The 19,848-nt window shown below is 34.9% G+C and overlaps 4 protein-coding genes across 4 annotated transcripts; all 4 read right to left on the bottom strand.

Moving 5' to 3' along the window:
• Positions 1–96: 96 nt before the first annotated feature.
• LOC120150760 (G-type lectin S-receptor-like serine/threonine-protein kinase LECRK2) lies at positions 97–19,050 on the bottom strand. The gene is made up of 2 exons (XM_039163389.1): positions 16,654–19,050; positions 97–108 (listed from the first exon to the last, which is right to left on the bottom strand). The coding sequence occupies exon 1, from the start codon at positions 19,019–19,021 to the stop codon at positions 16,688–16,690; it is 2,334 nt and encodes a 777-aa protein (XP_039019320.1). The 5' UTR covers positions 19,022–19,050; the 3' UTR covers positions 97–108; positions 16,654–16,687.
• LOC120150763 lies at positions 4,619–6,501 on the bottom strand. The gene is made up of 3 exons (XM_039163391.1): positions 6,349–6,501; positions 6,183–6,248; positions 4,619–4,880 (listed from the first exon to the last, which is right to left on the bottom strand). The coding sequence occupies exons 1-3, from the start codon at positions 6,394–6,396 to the stop codon at positions 4,833–4,835; spliced, it is 162 nt and encodes a 53-aa protein (XP_039019322.1). The 5' UTR covers positions 6,397–6,501; the 3' UTR covers positions 4,619–4,832.
• On the bottom strand, positions 9,539–9,911 carry LOC120150740 (auxin-responsive protein SAUR21-like). The gene has a single exon (XM_039163373.1). The coding sequence runs from the start codon at positions 9,875–9,877 to the stop codon at positions 9,539–9,541; it is 339 nt and encodes a 112-aa protein (XP_039019304.1). The 5' UTR covers positions 9,878–9,911.
• LOC120150762 (triosephosphate isomerase, chloroplastic) lies at positions 11,584–14,928 on the bottom strand. Its single transcript, XM_039163390.1, has 10 exons — positions 14,857–14,928; positions 14,592–14,812; positions 14,312–14,338; positions 13,628–13,697; positions 13,233–13,356; positions 12,810–12,894; positions 12,575–12,707; positions 12,274–12,447; positions 11,820–11,902; positions 11,584–11,678 (listed from the first exon to the last, which is right to left on the bottom strand). Exons 2-10 carry the CDS (start codon positions 14,607–14,609, stop codon positions 11,622–11,624), a joined length of 771 nt encoding a protein of 256 aa, XP_039019321.1. The 5' UTR covers positions 14,610–14,812; positions 14,857–14,928; the 3' UTR covers positions 11,584–11,621.
• Positions 19,051–19,848: the final 798 nt, after the last annotated feature.

Raw genomic sequence — 19,848 nt, 5'->3', positions numbered from 1 at the left:
ATCGGCTTCCCCTTCAAAGTTCAATCGCACAGGAAGGCAGTGAGGCAGCCCTTACAGCCTTGCCTTTCCAAGATGGGTTGAGTTTCCACAAGACCACAGCCCTCAACCCTTGTCGGCGGTTTACCCTTCTAATCTTCAATCGAGGTTTTTAGTTTTCATAGTCTTTCTAATCTGTTGCCAATTGCCGTATCCCAATTCCCACAAAACTGAAAATAGGTGCTTGATTCATGGGCTTAAGGTTTATTTTTTGGGCTTGATCTTTTTTTTTAAATTTTAAATAGGATATTAATTTTTCCTATAATAAAGAGTAACATTTACACATAATATTAGGGGTAGCAATTGTATTAATTAAAAAAATAGAAAATATTAACACTAAGTTACAATTTTGAGGGGTTGCCTGGAGTAATATTAGGGGTAGCAATTATATTAATTAAAAAAATAGAAAAAATTAACACTAAGTTACAATTTTGAGGGGTTGCCTGGGAAAAAATTAACACTAAGTTACAATTTTGAGGGGTTGTCTGGGATACCCCAGGCAACCTATAAGGTCCGTCCGTGTATTAGTCTCACGCCACTCATGACTGCTAATCAAACAAATCTAGGATTTTCGAATTGTTTTCCCGAACACCACTCACGGCCTCTAATCAGGTTAGAGCTCAAAGACTATGCGCAAACAAAGCATCAAACAACTCATCACAAGTATAACTCAATAACTTTCAAAATCTTATACTTATTTCAAACTTGCAAGGTATATTATGCTTGAGTATGTTTTGATCATTTAAGCTTTACAAAATCTTAAATCATGACTAAAATATTAATCATTCAATATGGCAACGGGTACAACCTCTAAAGAAAATGTATAATTAATGATCTACAATTCCAAATCATGTTCCATTTATTTTATAAGAAATTAGATTCACTAATATTTTCAACCATATAAATTAAAGTTTATAATTTAACTCGTACGATTTATGATGAATTTTTGAATTCACTGTCCTTGTTGTTTTTCAAAATAGTATGCTACCTTCTCTTCTGACATTTGCTCACTTAAAAATTTATAACTCTAAATATATAGAACTAAATTAAGAACCGTTTGTTTTAAACAAAACTAGACTTATGTACAGTTATAAGTATAGAAGGCTCACTTCCTAATATTTACTATAGAATATTTAGTGTTTTTCAAAGTCACTGCTAAAACTGTTTTATAAGGTTTATGTTTAGATTTTTGACCCTTCATCACCTAAAAATTCATATCTTTTCATATACATATTGAAATCAATATTTATTTGTTTTAAACAAAACTATATTGGCTCCCGGTTACAACGATGTATACATCACTTCTCCATGAAACCCTTAAATACATGTTTATAAATTTATTTTCTTGAAGCCCGTAGGATGAGTAAAGAAACTTTACTTTTAACTCACTCTCTTTTTGTAGTTTTTAGAGAAAGATGAATGAAGTAAATGTCAATGGAAGGTTGAAAGAAAGAATTTAAAAGTAAGATATGAATTGATAAGGGATATTATTTAGAAAATAGAGAAAATTGGGACAAGCAAATCACTTTGCCCAAAGCCCCAGCGGCCGACCAAATCTTCTTCCATCAACTTGGGAGTTGATATTTTATTGAAAATGGACAAATCACTCTTAAAGCCATCCAACGTCCCACCACTTCACACAAACTTCTCAACATCCTTAATCCAAAACTCTTCCTTGGTTGGTTGACGACAATATTATATTAGATTTGTTGTTTATTTATTTATTTATTTTTATATCATTTTTTATTTTTCTTTTATTTTTTTTAGTTTTCAATAGCTTTATATTTATGAGACGCTTTCCTATGCCTTCATAGTACTTTTTACGTCTTTTGGCATATTTTTTTCGATCGTTTTAACCTTTTTTTCATTTTATTTTCTCTTAGTTGGATTTAATATATCGATTGATCATGATGACGCTTATTTGTTATCATAATGATCTTCTTTGCTTTAGACCCTCAAATTGGATATGGATATGATATTTACATTCGGAGATAGTTTTCTCACAACGCTCAACTCTGATTGTGGTTGTTGGTGACCTTTCAATAATTTAATTTCATGTTGTGGTTCGTTTGTTGATGTAATCAGATCTGTTCGTATATATATTCTATTTGAGTTTTCATCGAAAGGGTTTTAACACTTTTCTTGTATGATCATTGTTTGATCTCTAATGATTATTTAATTATCTCGATAATTATAAAAATGTATCTTAATTGTGTATTTAATTTATATTTATGGTTATAATTTTTATCTTAATTTTATAATCTACAAAACGTGCAAAATAAGAGGGAGGGTAATGAATTCAATGACCTAACGTCCGGTCATATTAATCATTATTGTTTTCTCAATATTAAATCAGATGTCATTTTCTAAAAGTTATATCCAAAAATTTATAAGTACGTGCCACATTATTGACCCTTGATGATCCCATCATCTATGTGAGACGTGCCACATTAATTTATAACAAATATTGAATGTTGATTCATTTTACAATATTTTAAAATATATTTTTGTTAAGTAAAATAGAAATTAATTAAAAAATATATAAAGGTTATTATTATAATTGTCTCTAAAATATATTAAGGATAATTATATTATTTTCTCAGATCAAGTCATGAATTTTTCATCTTAAACTCGAATTAATATTATTCAATTTGGCTCGAATCCAAATTCTTTTAAAAAATAATCGCATTAAATTAGATCGAATCATAATTCACTGAATTCAAATCCACGTAACTCAAAAACAAAACAACTCTTCGGATATACCAAACTAATATTTTTTTTCTAAATTGGTAATATACTAAGACATATGCAATATTGGTAATACGACGGATATATCAAACTCGTATAATGGCGTGAATAGACGGCAAACAAAGTGTCAAAGAAACTGTCACCATTAGCAAGAACCGATAAAGAACTGCAAACCGCGCATGCACGTGTCAAAGGAGATAGTCTCCAAACAAGAAGTTGTAAATGCTGATCTCTAAACAAGAAGAAAGGCAACACAACCAATGTGAAATAGAATAATATGGATCACAGTCAAATACATACTATCACATACTATCGCACATACTCAGATATCGGATATGCGCCAACATCAGTCTAAAGATCTACCTCGAAAACATACCTAACATCAAATAAGCAACTGCACAAAATCAAGGATAACCATGAAAACGACCAATAACATAAACCTGTACCGTGCCCCAGAAATCAGATTGGAAAACAACAATAACCAAGACCCCTATCATAGGGGAAGGGGCCGATAGAATAATTAATACCCATATTAAAGTTTCTTTTTGAGGGTTTAGAATCACCATGTTCACATTAGTTTCTTGTCCCTCTTTAATTCTCTTCTAAATAAGATTAAACTTGAAAAATATTAATATGAATACGATGATTGAAGAAGTCAAGTCATTCAATTTGTTCACAGTGTACCATTCGTTTACAATGAGTAGTGGTTGGAAGTTTTATGTATAGAATCAGTAGAGAAGAAGAATGAGGAAATGTAGCATTATATTTATTAACTTAACAAAATGTATGTGTATTTATATGCAGGCGGTGATCACTATTTATAGTGATGAGCGACGTTAAGAGATTTTAATTGGATTCAAGGGTTGAATTGATATTTTATTTAAAGTTCAAGGATCAAATTAAAAATTAATCCATTTTACTAACATCTCACATTATTAAACTAACAACATTTAAACATCCCAATGATTTAAAAATTATAAATCAATAACACAAATGATCAAAGTATTACCTCTTAAATTTTGGTGATCAAAAGCGTACATTTATAAAATGAAATGACACCATTTTAGTAGTTTATACAAAATATATATATATATATAATTGACACTTTTAAAACATGAAAAATCTTGAACTAACTTACCTCTTATAATTATAATTTGGAATGATTTTTTATAGCGCGTGAGAGCAAGTGTATATTCATTATTTTGGATAAATTATTAAATTTAGTTTAATATGTTAATGAAAAATAAAAGAAAGAATAAGAAAATTTATATACTCATTTAGTTGCATGGGGGATATGTCTGTACCCACTTCGTGCATGTACTATGGCATCGTTTCTGCGACTGTCGGGTTATAGTCCTCATAAGAATCCTCTGCTTCATTCCAATCAAAGTTGGTTGAACTAATAGGAAAAACCGGAACTACTTAGCTCCCTTCTATTTTACGGTCATGTCGGTTTTTGGTTGTTCCGATGCCCGGCTGATTTCTTTGAGACCGACTTTTCTTCCTAACTCCGGGATACACTCTTCAATCAGGAAAGCAAGAATGGGAACAACCACCAGCATTATGTGTCCTCTCCTTGTTTCCTGGTCTCTTCATAGAGCAACTAGGAGTAAAGGATGGATCATTAGTTTTGGTCTTTCCATCGAAGCTTTTGGGTTTACTGATGAAAGCCATGGCGAGCATAGTAACTTTTGCATTGTTTCTTCAGTCCCTTGCCGGTACTGATGCTCTCCGACACAGATTGCTTCCACCGTTTCAGGTATTATGTGGTAACGCCGGCTTTATAGAGCCGATATGGAATGCACAATTTTGTAGATTTGATTGCTTAATAGTATGATTCAAGAAAGAACACCAAGTGAACAGATTTTATCACTTAGAAATAGCCAAGTTGATAACTATACAACAAAAAAATTGGCAGTTCGCCACGGTCCATTAAAAGCTGCAGGCCGAAATGAAACATTGGGGCAATCCCATAGCTACTGCATTATTGAAGGAAAAAAACCTCATGTTACGCATGTGATCGACTATGAACAAAACCCGACCCTGCTTCAATGGTGTGCCTTTGCTTCAGCTTTCCTTTGAGACTTCGCCTTCATCTGAGGATAAAAGTATGGTAATATGTGAGGCATTTGTTTTTGATGTTTCTCTTGACTCACCTTAAACGCTATGGCAGAACATTATTATCAATATAAAGAGTAATCCACACAATACATTAAACATTCCTGGGAAAATAGCAAAATCTACGCAAAGGCGGAGTATTTATGTTGTTTTATTTATCTGCTTATGTAGGTGTCGGATATAGTCGATCGCATAAATAACACAATACTTTATAGAAAATGAAGAATCCAGATAACATAGTGGATATGGAGTACAAGCTAACATCTATGAACATATATCCTAGAGTAAAACGTCGAAGCTCCATACGACACACCTTATTCATTCATGGAAATGGTTTGAATGTAAAGCAAGTGGTCAAACAATCCTTCTAACTGTTAGAAGCAATCAGAACAACATTAGATGCTAAGAGTTTACCACATCATCACTATGTACATTCCTGAGTTTAAACTTTCAAAGCAGTCAAGCACGCATATCTACAATGTCTCGAAATCAATTATTTATGACAATCAAGACATGTTTGCAGATATGCAGATAGATCCCAATACAGGAAGCTTTACCAGTAGACTATCGGAACAAGATATTCATGTAGGGTTTATCAACAAAGAACTGATATCCCAACAATCTTTTTAACTGTTAGAAGCAATCATAACAACAATAGCTGCTAAAAGTTAACCACATCATCACTATATACATTCCTGAGTAAGTTTAAACTTTCAAAGCACGCATATCTACAAGACTACAATGTCTCAAAATCCTCTCAAATTATTTATGACAATCAAGCCATGTTTGCAGATATGCAGATAGATCACAATACAAGAAGCTATACCAGTATACTATCGAAACAATATATTCAAGCAGGGTTTATCAACAAAGAACTGATATCCCAAGTTCCCAACACTCTTACTTAGATCTCGGTTTGAGCATTAGATACACAAAGCAAACCAGATGCGGATAAAGATCTATGAATTCAAATTGTTATCCACGGAAAGCGAAACGGATTCAAATCCGCATCAGCTCTGAATCGCATACTAATTAAAATATTTGAATTCGAATATAATCCGAATATGCAATATCTGAATCTATAAAAAGAAAATCTGATATCTAATTGTCATTCCTAGCATCCATTTCACCCTGAACGAAGAGTCCTATGAAAATTACCAATTTCCACGAGATATACATCCGATTGCAATAATATAACATGAAATCCGTGAACATACTTAAGTATCGACAAACAGAGACAAGGAAAAAAAATTAGAAACAAAAGAAGTAAACGGATGTACCTTGAGGTACTTGAGCTTAAAGCTCCCATAAACAAGTCCAAAAGAGAAAGCAGATGCACGAGCTACCTATTACATACGAAAAGAAAACCTCATCAACTAAGAACAAATCAAATCTGATCTAAATTATTCATTGGCAAAGAGTAAAAGAAAAGGTAAAATAAGTCACGAGAGCGAGAGTGCTGGTGCCGGAGTAAGGTCCAGGAGGCGGCGCCATGGCTTTGTCTTTGCTTTGCTTTTTGTGTGATTGGAAAACGAGCGATGGAGATTTCAGAATAAATATTCTGCGGTGGCCAAACTGAACGCAAGCTCTTTGCCTGGTTTTTATGCTTGTTTGTTGAGCTTTACCTATAAAACGATGACGTTTAGATTGAAAAGTGAATAACAACACCTATAATAACAATATTAAATTAAAGGTAAAATACACAACTTCTCACTGATCTATATTTGTTCTCCTATTTTATTCATCATACTTTCAATATTTTTAATTTACTCACTGAATTTTCAAATTACTCCTGTTTTGATCACTCTGAATTGTTTTTTATTATTTATGTATGATGTGGCCTTTTTATTATTATTATTTAATATAAAATAAAAACAAAAGGTGGTTGGATAACACTGTCAGCCACAGTCGACCGTCGTACATGGTGGTCGTTCAGTTTCACATTTCATGGGTCGATTCGTCTCGATCCCCTTAGTCTGAATCTGGTGGCTGTTTCACCAGAAAATGTCCCAAAACCCATTAATCTTGAGTGAAAAGTTTTTTGCTTCCTCACTTTCGATCCTCAATTCGTGGTCTTCAGAGCAAGTTCTGGAAAAACGGAGGACAGATTCAGACTTAGGGTGTCGAGATGAAACGACCTATGAAATTTCATACTGAACGACCACCATCTACGGCTGTCAACGATGGTCAGTGGTAGCGTTTGACGACCTTCTGTATTTATTTTATATTAAATAATAGTAAAAATATCACATCATACAAAAATAATAATAAAATAATTCAAAGTGATCAAAACATGAGTAATTCGAAAGTTAAATGAGTAAAATAGGAGAGAGACTATAGTTCAATGAGGAATAATGTAATTTATCCTTAAGTTAAACTAAATGAAAAAAAAATTATAATTAAATCACCGTATTTAAAAAATACAATTAAATTATTCAATTAATTGATCGTGTCTTTAAATCTCAAACTAACGTTAGTTTGTATAATGAAATTTCCTGCAACTATATGTGTATATATATAGATGGAAGTATACATATAGGAAAAGAAGGGTTTGCAAATGGAGTGGTGGAGATAAATTGTCGTGGAGCTTCTTGTTAGAAGACACACATGGGAGTGTTTTCACCTAAACCTTTTATGTCGGGTTGAATTGACAGTAACTGAATCAATTGAATCAGATCAATTAAGGTTTTAAAACAATTCTAATTCGACGATCAGATATTTTGAACTCAAATTAAATATGTTATCATTGTATTAAATATAAGTCCCAATACAAACAATAACATGAGGGGCCACACCAAAAGGCATGCGCATGCCAATGTGCAGGTGGCTTTGTCCTTGAAGGCTGAAGGCCCCATAAATCCAACTTTATTTACGCCTTTGCATTTTCCTACTCTCTCATTTCAAAGAATTATCATTTTGGCTAACCAACTAGAGAAATCAGAGGATGAGTGGAAACAACAGCCAAGGCGACCAAGGCGTTGGCGGCAGAGATGATGGAAGTTCTAAGGATCTCGAAAGTAGCAACCGCAAGCCACAACCGACGAGCAACAACCACAAGCCAACCGCAAACCAACCAATGAAACAACCTACACGGGGAGGTGTGAAGAAGAGGATCTTTGGAGAAGTTTTTGGAAACAGCTAGAGATCAGGGTTTGATTATGTGTACTAAGTAGACTTTTAGTTATGTAGTTGAGCAACTAGAGATCATAAAATTAGGGTTTGTTTGTGTTGGTATGTGTTTCATATGATATTTAGGTGTTAATATTTAGGTTTTGAGATTATGAATCACAAACACTTTAGAAAAATGAACAATTTTGAGTTTCTTTGACTCAAAAGAAGTGGGTGATTTATATAATTAATGTACGATAATTTGAATATATTGTGATCTGTGTTCGTTGTCTATAATTTATTTCTTGTATGGTCTTTTGAAGGGTTATCTCTCAACTCCATTTACAAAAACTAATGTCTCAAAAAGACGAGTTTATATGAAAATGAAGAGTTTTCGTACATGGTTGAAATTTATGTCCGATGGCATACATGATATTTATATATGTATGTGATTAGTATTGTCACGTCTTGGAGAGTTAGAGATATTAATCTCATATCAGAAAGAAAAAGAGAAGTTTTAAAGTTTAAAAATGATGACATTGTATACTCTATAAAACATTTCTATGAGAAAAAGAATAATTATCTTGTGACAATTGATATTAAAAGATTGTTCGATTTTACGATAATTACTTCGATAAGTGAAATAGGCATAATAACCCATCGTTGACGAGATTGAACAGAAAAGGATATACGTCTATGAGAGATATGTATTTAAAAGCAAGGTATGTACTTTCCGGATAAGGTTATGATTTTCATGCTTGTGGTTAAACCAAGGACAAATAGGAGAAAGGTTGCTATCATGGTTCATGAATTATAAAGCTTAGATTTTTATTAATCTATATATTATGCACAAATTGTTGGTTTAGCCCCTGCATTTTAATTTAAATTTTTAGTCTTAATTTTTTAGATTTTCATATTTTGTTCTCGCATCAAATTGAACAAATGTAATTAAAAAGTGTTACACATTTAATTGTATCAAAAAATAAAACTTGGGTACCTAATTGCCCTAAAAAGAACTTAGGTACATAATTGATTTATTAAAAAAGTGAAATACTTAAATGCATCATTAAAATTTAGATATTTAAATGCACCTTTAGAAGAAAAAAATAAATACCTAAATATAACATTAAAAATTTAAATATCTTATTGCATAAAAAATTAAGTATGAAAAAATATATTTACTTGATATATATTTAATCAAATGCAGCTGCAGATCACATGAATATAAAATAATATCACAGATATATTTTAAAGGAAATCCAACCATACAGCCAAAATTTTGGAATTTGGACCCTCCAAAATTCTAATTTACAAGCCAAAACAAAATACAAATCAAAATCATCACATACATAGCTTTAATTACTAGCATTGGCTCAAGCATTATAATTTTTTTAGAGTCTGTACTAAATTTGAAGTTGATTCCAGACAAATCTCATTTCGAGAATAAGTTCTTCTGAAATTATTTTTTTCATCGTAAAATTTGAACTATAGATGTTGTTAAGAGATATCGAACTTCTTGTCACTTGATTTACCAGTAGTTGGTCAATCGTAAATTTATTCGAGAAGTTACATCGATGAATTCATCTTCAGCACATGGAACAATAAGGCCTCTCACCGGACAATCAAACCCGAACTCTTCCTCAGCTTGGTTCAACAACGCTTGGAACAAAGGATGCTTCAAATAAGATAATGGAACCACAAATCTCTTGTTCTTCTCTTCATCTCCTACATAAACCGGGAAATGCCCTTTTGGGACATCCACCGTGTCATGAGTCGATGTCCGATACGAACATCGATGCTTGGAGTGCAACCGGCTCCGTATAACTTGCTTCACATGTAGCATCACCTCAGGCAACCGAATCCCCATTGATGTATATATCTAGGTTACAAAATCAACAAAGCTTTTTCTTCTCTATTCTGTTGCTATATTTCATGTCCCTTTGCCATTGGGGTTTATATAGTAAAGGCAAATTTAATCCATTGGTGTATAATATTTACAACTTGGGTCTTAAAGGGGACCCTCAAATGACCATTTTCATGCTGCTCGCCCACTGGTTTTCATACATAAATGTGTGTGTGTGTGTGTATATATATATATATATATAGATTTGATAATTGAATTTGAACTTGGCGTCTTCTGGTTCTTGAAACTTCGACCCATACCTGTTTGCATGCACACTGTACTCCACAGTTTCCGTGATTTCGAATGTGAACCCTTCGAGTTCTCGACAAAGCCAGAAGACAAAATTACTGCTCGTAACAATGCCTAATGTCAATGCCGGATGTCCCGATTTTGTAAACTCGCATGACGACTTTTTATATACGATACTTCATAGATTTATCTTAACCCTCGTCACAGCAACATGGGTTCATTTAAGGCAAACCAGTTGATCGATGCATGTGCCTATGAAATGTTATGTTATCCAGAAAAATAGCAATGACCCACAGATACATATATGCTTGTATATATATATATATATATATATATATATATATATATATATATATATATATATATATATATATATATATAATCTGAAGCAGCCGATGGCTAAGCATAAGCTGTCTAGTCCAATGTTCTGGCAATGTTGTAAGGGAATCTGGTAATGTTCTAGAAACCGCCGCAAAGAAGACATGTTTTCTCAGGGTTTTTTTTCCAATGTACGGCCCTCTGTTTTGTGGAACATGTTGGTTAACATGCTGCTTTTGGGAGTGAGCTTGTTTTGGGACATCAACGGATGAGACAAAGTGAGCAAAGCCATGTGATTGTTTGATGCAGTGGGACCGGACCGCTACCCACGCCACGAGCCCACGACACTACTAGGGTGCAGACAACATTTCATAAACTTTTCGGTGAGGGAAGTTAGTAAGACTAAACCTCACCAGAGATGACACTGAACCTGTTGAAAGGGTATACAGACTCTTGACAAACGGTACTTCACAGACTTCTCTCGAAAGAACTAGAACAAAGGTGAAAAGGTTAGCAAATATTGTAAATGGCTATGGCTCAAGGTGAAAACGTTGGCAAAGAAGATGACTCGGGAAAGTTCAGCAAAGCCTGATATTATGTTTGCGGACAGTTTGTTATAAATGTTCATGCATTGCTGCGGCACTAATCACTACAAGGCATCAAAGACGGTTTTACAGATAGTGACAGGTACGGTTTCGTTGATGATATGAACAGTACATCAGGATATTTGTTCACTCTTGGACCTGGTTCTTTTTTTTTTTTTGGCATGGGGTTCAAAAAAACAAGACACAATTGCTCAGTCCACATCAGAAGCAGAATACATTGTTGTTGCTACTGCTGCTGTAAACCAAGCTATTTAGTTAAGATTTGAATCTTGTCCAAGAGGAAGCAACAGAGATTAAATGTGATAATCAGTCTGCTGTTGCAATTCCATACAAAGAAGATGCCATCATTCATCTTACTTATCGATCAATCCTTTCGAGAAATTTTAACTTAATTCACACAAGAATCCAGGAAAAACGGGTACTCAATAAGTAATCAAAACTCAGTTGGATAACACTAAATATGTCACATGAAACTTCAACCAGAAATAGCTTCTTTACTGTCCTTTATTTCTTACTTGAATCAGCTTTATATATGTTTAAGCTGACACCTTTTTCGACGCTACGGAGTTAACAATTGTTGCAAACTCGGGTCCCTGCATAGCAAAAGATTGGAATCTTATCGTCAGCAATGCTATAACCGAATTATATTTCAGAACCATAAGTTCCCTTCTAAGCAGAGCAAGGTCACGTTTTATTAACAACATTCTGAAACAGCATGAATAGTGTAGATATACCTTCAAGGAAGCACCGCCAACAAGGAACCCGTCGATATCTTCCTGCTTTGCGAGCTCAGCACAGTTGCTTCCGTTAACAGACCCTGCAAAAGAGATATAGTTAGCTTGTAAGGAAGGACGAACAATCACCATTCAATCTAGAATAATAGGATGTTCCCACAAACTTTCATGTCTTTCATGGCACCTATACTCTAATAGACCTGACTCGGATTTGACCGAAGCAACTTATAAAATTGGCATAATAATAATACAACTGTCCCCTTCCCAAGATCACGGATACTATAATAACAATGCTCCTAAGTAAATACACGATACTATAAGGTCTCTCACATATCATAAACCGCAAACATAACATACACAAATGTTCACACAAATTACTACCAGCGAGGAAATGTCGTAGTATTTAAAGAAAACACAGTAACAACATTTAAGAATGATATGGTATCCAAGTTACCTCCATATATGATACGTGTTTTAGATGCAACTTCCTCGGAAACATTCTTTTTAAGCCAGTCACGGACAGCTGCATGTACTTCCTGAGCTTGCTGGGGTGTAGCCACTTTACCAGTTCCGATGGCCCATACGGGCTCATAAGCAATAACTATATTGTCCCAACTGGGAACAACATCTGTGAACGATGGGTCCGTTAAAGTTAGGCCATGATCTTTTCCTCTTCATTCTTGACGAGATAACCTAAGTCGGTAATTCATGAGGAAGAAAGTAACAAAATCACAAAGAGGCCCGCAAAAGATTACCGGCAAAAGCCTTCAGTTGCTGGAAACATACATCAAAGGTTTTGCCTGCTTCTCTTTCTTCTAGTAATTCACCGATACAAGCTATTACTCCGAGACCCTCGTTCAAAGCATAAGCAGCCTTCTTTCCTATAAACTGAAGACAACAACAACAAATCTTCGATGATAAGTCCTATGTCTTTTAACATTTTGCATCTCTTTAACATGTCAAAAGAACATTAAGTGCCTAAAATTTTACCTGATCATCTTCACCGATAATATGCCTGCGTTCGGAATGCCCGAGAATGACCCACTTGCAGCCAATATCTTTCTGTTGTTCCACACTACAGAAATAATTGGACAAATCATATAAAAGACATAGATAGATTTCAATTAATTCGATCAAACAATGTGGCATGTGCAGTAAAAGATGTCTGTAACTACAAACAAACACGAATTAGCTTCCACTATGTTTGAGAAACAGATCAAATGAAATAACACATGTGCCTGAAAATTAGGACCGACTTAAAAAATCAGTCCATTGCAATTCCACATATAATTTCAACAATGATGTGTTTTTATAATCCAAGGATTTGGGGTAAAAAGCCAATGTCGATATAACAAAGGGTATGAAACAATGAAGAATTAATGTGTTCTGTTCATCAAGCAAATGTTTGCTAACCTGATTTCTCCCGTGAAAGCCCCAAATTTTCCAATCCAAGAGTTCTGAGCAGATACCTCAATTCGATCGGTTAACAAGGCCTTCACCTTATCGAGATAGACAAAGGGAGGTGCTACAACAACATCTGTCAAACCATAATGAATTATCAGAAATATCCATAACATCTAACATGGTACTGATGAACCAGATAAATACAAAACGACACAGCACCTCTAAAGAATTAAGAAACAAAAAAAGTAGCATTTATTAAGGTACGCATATGAAAATCGATAGTATCAATAGAAGTCTCACAAGAACTTTGCAAATCTTTTAGCCATTGGCGGGATATAAACCCAAACCATGTTCCATAATAGATTTACAATACACAAATCACAAGATAAAAGGAAGTCAATTACCAACATCGGTCTCCAACTTTGCGCTGTTCAAGTCAGAAACAAGCTTCGTGATGGAGTCTTTCGTTCCATTCTGAACGAACAAGAAAATAACTTTATCAGTGAAGGAAATCAAACTAGAGAATGATCAAAATTGCCTTGCATGAGTTTTTCCATATTAATAAACCCGAACATTGCAAATGGAGTGTGAAGTTCATAGTGACCGGAAAATGCAATAATACTTTCACAAAAGGTGTTAGTAAGGTGTGACAAACTTGAAGAATCTGAAGTACGAACAAGGAAGGGCCCGAAAACCTTTGAAAGGCATAAATCAAAGGGAAAGGCACAAAACGAACTATAAAAGGAGATTCTATAATAATGAAAATAATAAAGAAAATGGAAGAGAGGTAAAGAGAATAAATCAGCATCACTTTATTGTAATTGCAATAGTCGAAACTAATGTCAACCATATCGTTTAGACAAGCTTAGAGAGAAGATTCTATATCAAATAACATCAAAAACTCCAAACAAAGACCTAAAAGGAAATAAGCACTCCAGAGCAATTGGTTCGACAACATATAACCAGAGAAGCCAACAGGACTCAATGAGTGCACCAAATTTAGCACAAAAGAACTAACATTAGAAGAAAAGCAAGATCAAATATAAAGAAGAAAGACCAACACAATTTCTAGGAGAAAGGGTACTTACACATTTCCAGTTACCCCCAACAAAGAACTGCAAAGTTCAAATGAAAAAAATACCAAGGTCAGCACTTTACCAAAAAAAAAAACTTAACCATACAAAATCAGCAAGATATTATAGAGAAATCCATCTTGCTTAAGGCTTATACACTACTCAAACGATTCAGTCAAGTATTCTCTAAATTCGATATCGAAACTAACAAATTGGTCCCTTGATGGGTCATTTCTAATTTCTTAAATACATCAACAAATGATCTTAAAAAAGAAAAACACAAAATGAAGGGTACCTTTCCAGAGCCGGCCATGGCAGTAACAGCTCCTCTGCAAGGCCTACGAGAAGAAGAAAGACGGAGGTGAGAGTTGATGTGTTGAAGGAAAGATTGAGATTGTAGTTAGTTGTTGTTGGGGAGATTGGGAGATGATCGGCGAAGTCCATTGAACTGTGGGCAACACGTAGATATCACTGCCATGGTTAATGAACTGAGGGTGTTTTGTGTTGTGGCTGAGGCTGAGGCTGAGGCTTTACAGGTATGTGGCTGTCGCTGGGTAAACTGAAGTGAGGAACCTTTTAAAGATGTGGACTTTACTGTTTGCTTGGGATTCTATGTTTTGTTTTGATGTCAGGGCTGTCGAGGACTCAAGATGTGGTGCATTCGCGCGGTTTTGGGAACCGTAATCCTCTTCCGGCTTTCAACACTTCTTTCAAAGTCACTCGTCTACTTAGCATAAATTACAAATTTTACCACTGAACTTTTTATGACTAAATTTACACTAAAACAAGATAATTTTTTATCCATGTAAAATCTAATTTGTCTATTTTTCCTCCCTTTTTCTTTTTCTTTCCGCTCCACTTAGATTTATGTCATCGCTTGTCATGAGCGATCACCATCTATTATCAACAATAGTAGTTGACGAGTCCCCAAATTAACTACTAAACTCGTTTCACCCTCTTAAATGTGAATTTAATGTCTATTTTATCACAAACGACTTAGATTTCACGAATCTAACATCATGAACATGCTCTTGACATCTTTTTTCTTTCTTATAAATTAGATTTCAACGAAAAACTTTTAAAAGTTACCGAATCTCATTTAAAGCTTCGTCATTATTTTAGTATGATCTATTATTTCGATCGTCAGATTATGGTGTACACGAAATATATTGTTCTTCTCATTGAATGAGATCTTTTACCATTGAGGTAAGAAAAACTGTTCCTTAATCATAAAATAGGAAAACTTAAAAAAATTATTCTTTCTCGTTCGTTTTTTTTCATGATGTTTCTTAGCTTTTCTTTTTCATACCGGGATTTTGATTTGGTTGGGGCACAAAGTGTCAAATTGGGTGATATTATGTTAGGGTTTAGAATTTTTTCAGGTAATGATTGATGATCGATCTAGTATTGAAATGATTTGGGTAGTGGGCAGCTGGTTTGATTGCTTGTTTAGTGGTGAATTTAATGGACCTAAGTGATGTTGAGTGGTTGGTGTTTTGGTAGAGATAATGGTTGTTGATATTAAAGGTGCTGATGAAGTGAGTCGTGAACAGAAAAATATAATTGCTGATTCGGTGAAATTCAGATGAAGCGGAAGGGGATTCGAACTTAGGGGTCAAAATAGGATGACTTGAAAATTTTAAATTTAATAACTACCACAACGTGATGAGTAATCGTTACAAACAATGATAGAAGTCTGAGTTGATGTCTATATAACTTTAAAAAATATTAAATAAGCTATGTCACTCGAAAATTGTTAAGGAAACAAATGGGTGGTAGAAAATCTAATGCCTAAAATTTAGTGAACAAATTAAAAACTTTTAAATTTCAATGACCAAAATAAAAATAACAGCAAAGTTGAGTGATTTGAAATGTGTAATTTACCCTTTCTATTTAATGAAATTGTAAAGTATAAAAGAGGAATGTGTCGTCCCACGACTTAGGGGCGCTGGCCGCTGGGGTTAGCAATTAGCATTCATCTGAACTTAGAAAATCATCGCTGTCACACGGACCGTAATTGTCCCTGCCTTGAACGAATCGGGTGCATACACATTTTGGTTGTTAAAGAACAGAACGATGTCGTTGAAAGTGGTCGGTACAATGGACAATCCAATCTCTTGTTGCCACGTGGTTCGAAACAAGGGAAGAAAAATGTGGACTGAATCTCCCTAAATCTGCGGTGAGAAACTGTGGACCATACACGTGTATTATTTATTTATTTATACACTCAAAATTTGAAAATATTGAGGTATCTAAATGTATTCGAATTCATGTCTAATAAGATATTAAAATAATAATATTAATTAAATTAAGACTCGATCATTAAATTTATTATTTTAATAAATAATGGTGACTACTTGCAACACAAGCAACTTGCAAGGGAGGCGTGGGCTATGGAGAATTAACACAGGAGCTAAGAAGAGGAGGGTCAGGTATATTAACTGTCCCTTCCAGCATCAGTGTAACCTTTTTCATCGACGGTCGAGACGACGCTTCATATTGGGTGCACCACAATCCGACTTTAACAATCCTTTCGAATTTACTCTTCGGGACTTCTTCGTTTCGCACCAGCTTCTCCACTTCGTTTGCCTTGAAACAATCATACACCCAATGTGTAAGAACTTGTTCATTCTCTGGAACATCAGCCTCTACGCTCCTCCTACAACAAACAATCTCGAACAGCATTATCCCGAAGCTATAAACATCTGCTTTCACGGTTATCGCCAAGTTCTGATGCCACTCTGGGGCAACGTACCCCCTAGTTCCTCTGATTCCGGTGTATGTCTTGGATTGATTGGGCATTAGTAGCTTGGCTAATCCGAAATCTGCAATTTTCGCATTCCCTTTGTCGTCCATTAGGATGTTTTCGGGTTTGATATCACAATGGATGATCTGTGTTTCGCATTCTTCGTGCAAGTAACAAAGCCCTCTCGCGATGTTCAATACTATTTCGACTCTTCCTTCCCAATTTATCTTCAATTTTGATATGAAAAAGAAGTCCGCGAGTGATCCATTTTTCATGTACTCATAAACCAGAAGCCTGTTGGTACCATCGTAGCAGTAACCGAGCAATCGAACCAAGTTCTTGTGATGGGTTATCCCGATTGCTCTCATTTCGTTCTTGAAATCTCTTTCTCCTTCGGTTACTACTTTTTCGAGTCTCTTGATGGCTACTGTTCTTTCACCGTTACCATTGGATATCACCCCTCTGAAAACTGTCCCATAAGCTCCTTTACCAATCTCATCGACAAAATTGTTGGTTGCATCCTTGAGCTCCTCAAAGGTAAATGATTTCAAGGCAACATCTTCGGCAACTCGATTGTTTACCGTTTGCAGAATTTGCTCGTATTCTCGGACACGTGACCGATATTTAAGAAAACCTATTGCTGCTACAACGATTAATGCAAGCATTGAGCAAGTCGAGACGAGACTAGTGATCAAGATGTCCATTCGCAGCTTGCGTTTCCTGGGACGCTTTCGTTTCCCTGTCCCAGGACCAGCAAACTCACCACCAATCTTTAGTAATGTTATAGTATCACCACTTGTTTCTTTCCTTCCAAATCTTAATGGCAACTTCAACATTTTACACGATTGATTGTTGTACAAGGCAGCATCACAATCACAGTTTCGCAAACATTCCATTCTGCAATTGTTTTTGGTTCTCGATGTGAAATTGAGATATGCATCGCTAGCTTTCCAAGATGATCCGGTCAGTTCGAAGAAATCTAACGTTTGGTCGTTCTTTCTCATACAAGCATCTAAACTGTAATTCTTCCGGCATCCCAAGCCCTTCTGTTCCTCGTCGATGTAATTGAAACGAGGAGGACATTGACATACAGGTTCCCCTTCCATCAAAACACAGTAACTATTCTCACCACACAACCCCACAGGATCACATTTATTATCCAGGGATGACCATTCAGTGATCCAGTCACCCGATCTGTTGGAACTACGCGAATACAATCGAAATATACCGTCCGTATCGATCGTTGCACGATAGATGGGCTTGCCCAAGGCATTAACCTTGTTAATACTTTTTATGTTGAATCCAGAGGCATTTTGCAGATACAAGAGACCATCACTTTCAAGATTAAGACTCACACCATTTCCAGCCGTGTATGTTTCGGAATTCCAGTAACCGAATCCGGATTCGACTGCTCCGACAGGGTACTGCACCAGGTTTCCATCTCCTTGCATAAGGATTAGAAATTTCCCACTAGTATGATTCGTGTCGGAGACATCGGAAACCAGTTTACCTTCCACCACCAGACGCTGACCGGGCAAAATGGTGTCTGTTGGATAACCGAAACTCTGCCATATGGTTGCCGAACTCGAATATAGAACAAAGTTACCCGAGTCGAGCACCGAGGCCGAGGTAGCATTAGCAACACCATCAATTAGTACCTTTTGGCCTTGCTTCTGTCGCACGATAAGCCTGCCTTCAGTGAAAAGCAATGTGGAATCAACGGTGAACGGCGGGTCATCCCGGTTAGCCGTCCATACGACTGTTTTCTGCGGGATGTTTTCGAACCAGATGCCGACGGAGTAGCCATTTTCGTATCGATAGAAACCAAAGGCGAACTCACCGGACTCCGATAACAAATATGAATTGTTATTGGGTGAAAGAGAAGAGCCTGGTTCGATGGTGGAGCTTCTTGGTTGAACATTTGCAGCTTTGAACACGAAACTCAGAAGAAGTAGAAGAAGAAGAAGAGGAAACGCCATTGTGTTGGAGGATTTTAGCTTGTTTTTCTCAATGCTAGGGATGTGAAATATAAGTTGGAAACAAAGACTCCATTACTTTTCAAAGTCTAATATCGATGGAACAAAAGATGTGAAGATTCAACAAAAGTAGCGAACTCAAATAAATGCATGAAAGTCAAGTCTTTTGACTGTCAGTTCCCCGTTAGCTTTGATGTCAAAAGTCTTCAATTTTCCTTATTTTATTGATTTGTATGATTGGAATTTAATTTGATTAATATGATTATCGATATATTATATTAAAATATTTAATTGATATTTAATCATTTAATATTTTTCTATCATAAGTAAGATTCGAGTAATATAAGGTTTTTTTTAATGAGTAATATAATTTGATCATTCTTGATTTGGTAAAATTATTCTTTCAATCTCCAAGTTAATAAAACTTTAGCAAATAAAATAGTGAATTTCTCTTTGACACCCTTTAGTTTGGAAACTTTTCTTTTAGTCCCAAAACTTGTAAATTTTTGTAGTTAATAAAATGGTAAAACTACTTTTCGATACTACTAAAAGTTTAAAATTTAATCTCGATCCCAGTTAGAGGTCCATTACGGGAGCAACTGTATGAGTCCAATTTATTACATTCACAATACCAAAATTTGAATTCTTGGTATTAGAAAGGTTCTAGTGTCTCACCCTACTAAATCAAGTAATTATTAATAATGAATTTAAAATAATTAATACAAGTGTTAACTCAATAATAAATTTTAACATCAAGACTAAATTATATATAATCATATTAAAATAAATTTTATAATTAACAAATTTTAATTAAATAGTTTATCCCTCGA

The sequence above is a fragment of the Hibiscus syriacus genome, unplaced genomic scaffold (genome assembly GCF_006381635.1).
Source record: "Hibiscus syriacus cultivar Baekdansim isolate YM2019G1 unplaced genomic scaffold, ASM638163v2 tig00111025_pilon, whole genome shotgun sequence".
Taxonomy (NCBI): domain Eukaryota; kingdom Viridiplantae; phylum Streptophyta; class Magnoliopsida; order Malvales; family Malvaceae; genus Hibiscus; species Hibiscus syriacus.
This window is presented reverse-complemented; position numbering and strand designations above follow the sequence as displayed.

Excerpts from the sequence above, each read along its gene's own strand:
- LOC120150762 (XM_039163390.1), bottom strand. Across the intron at positions 13,698-14,311 it reads TTGGGGGTAACTGGAAATGT|AATGGAACGAAAGACTCCAT; the intron begins GTAAGTACCCTT and ends TTGTTCGTTCAG. Across the intron at positions 11,679-11,819 it reads TTGGCGGTGCTTCCTTGAAG|GGACCCGAGTTTGCAACAAT; the intron begins GTATATCTACAC and ends TTTGCTATGCAG.
- LOC120150760 (XM_039163389.1), bottom strand. The coding sequence starts at position 19,021 with ATGGCGTTTCCTCTTCTTCTTCTTCTACTTCTTCTGAGTTTCGTGTTC.
- LOC120150763 (XM_039163391.1), bottom strand. The coding sequence starts at position 6,396 with ATGGCGCCGCCTCCTGGACCTTACTCCGGCACCAGCACTCTCGCTCTC. Across the intron at positions 6,249-6,348 it reads GCACCAGCACTCTCGCTCTC|GTAGCTCGTGCATCTGCTTT; the intron begins GTGACTTATTTT and ends CGTATGTAATAG. Across the intron at positions 4,881-6,182 it reads TTAAGCTCAAGTACCTCAAG|ATGAAGGCGAAGTCTCAAAG; the intron begins GTACATCCGTTT and ends TTTTATCCTCAG.
- LOC120150740 (XM_039163373.1), bottom strand. The coding sequence starts at position 9,877 with ATGGGGATTCGGTTGCCTGAGGTGATGCTACATGTGAAGCAAGTTATA.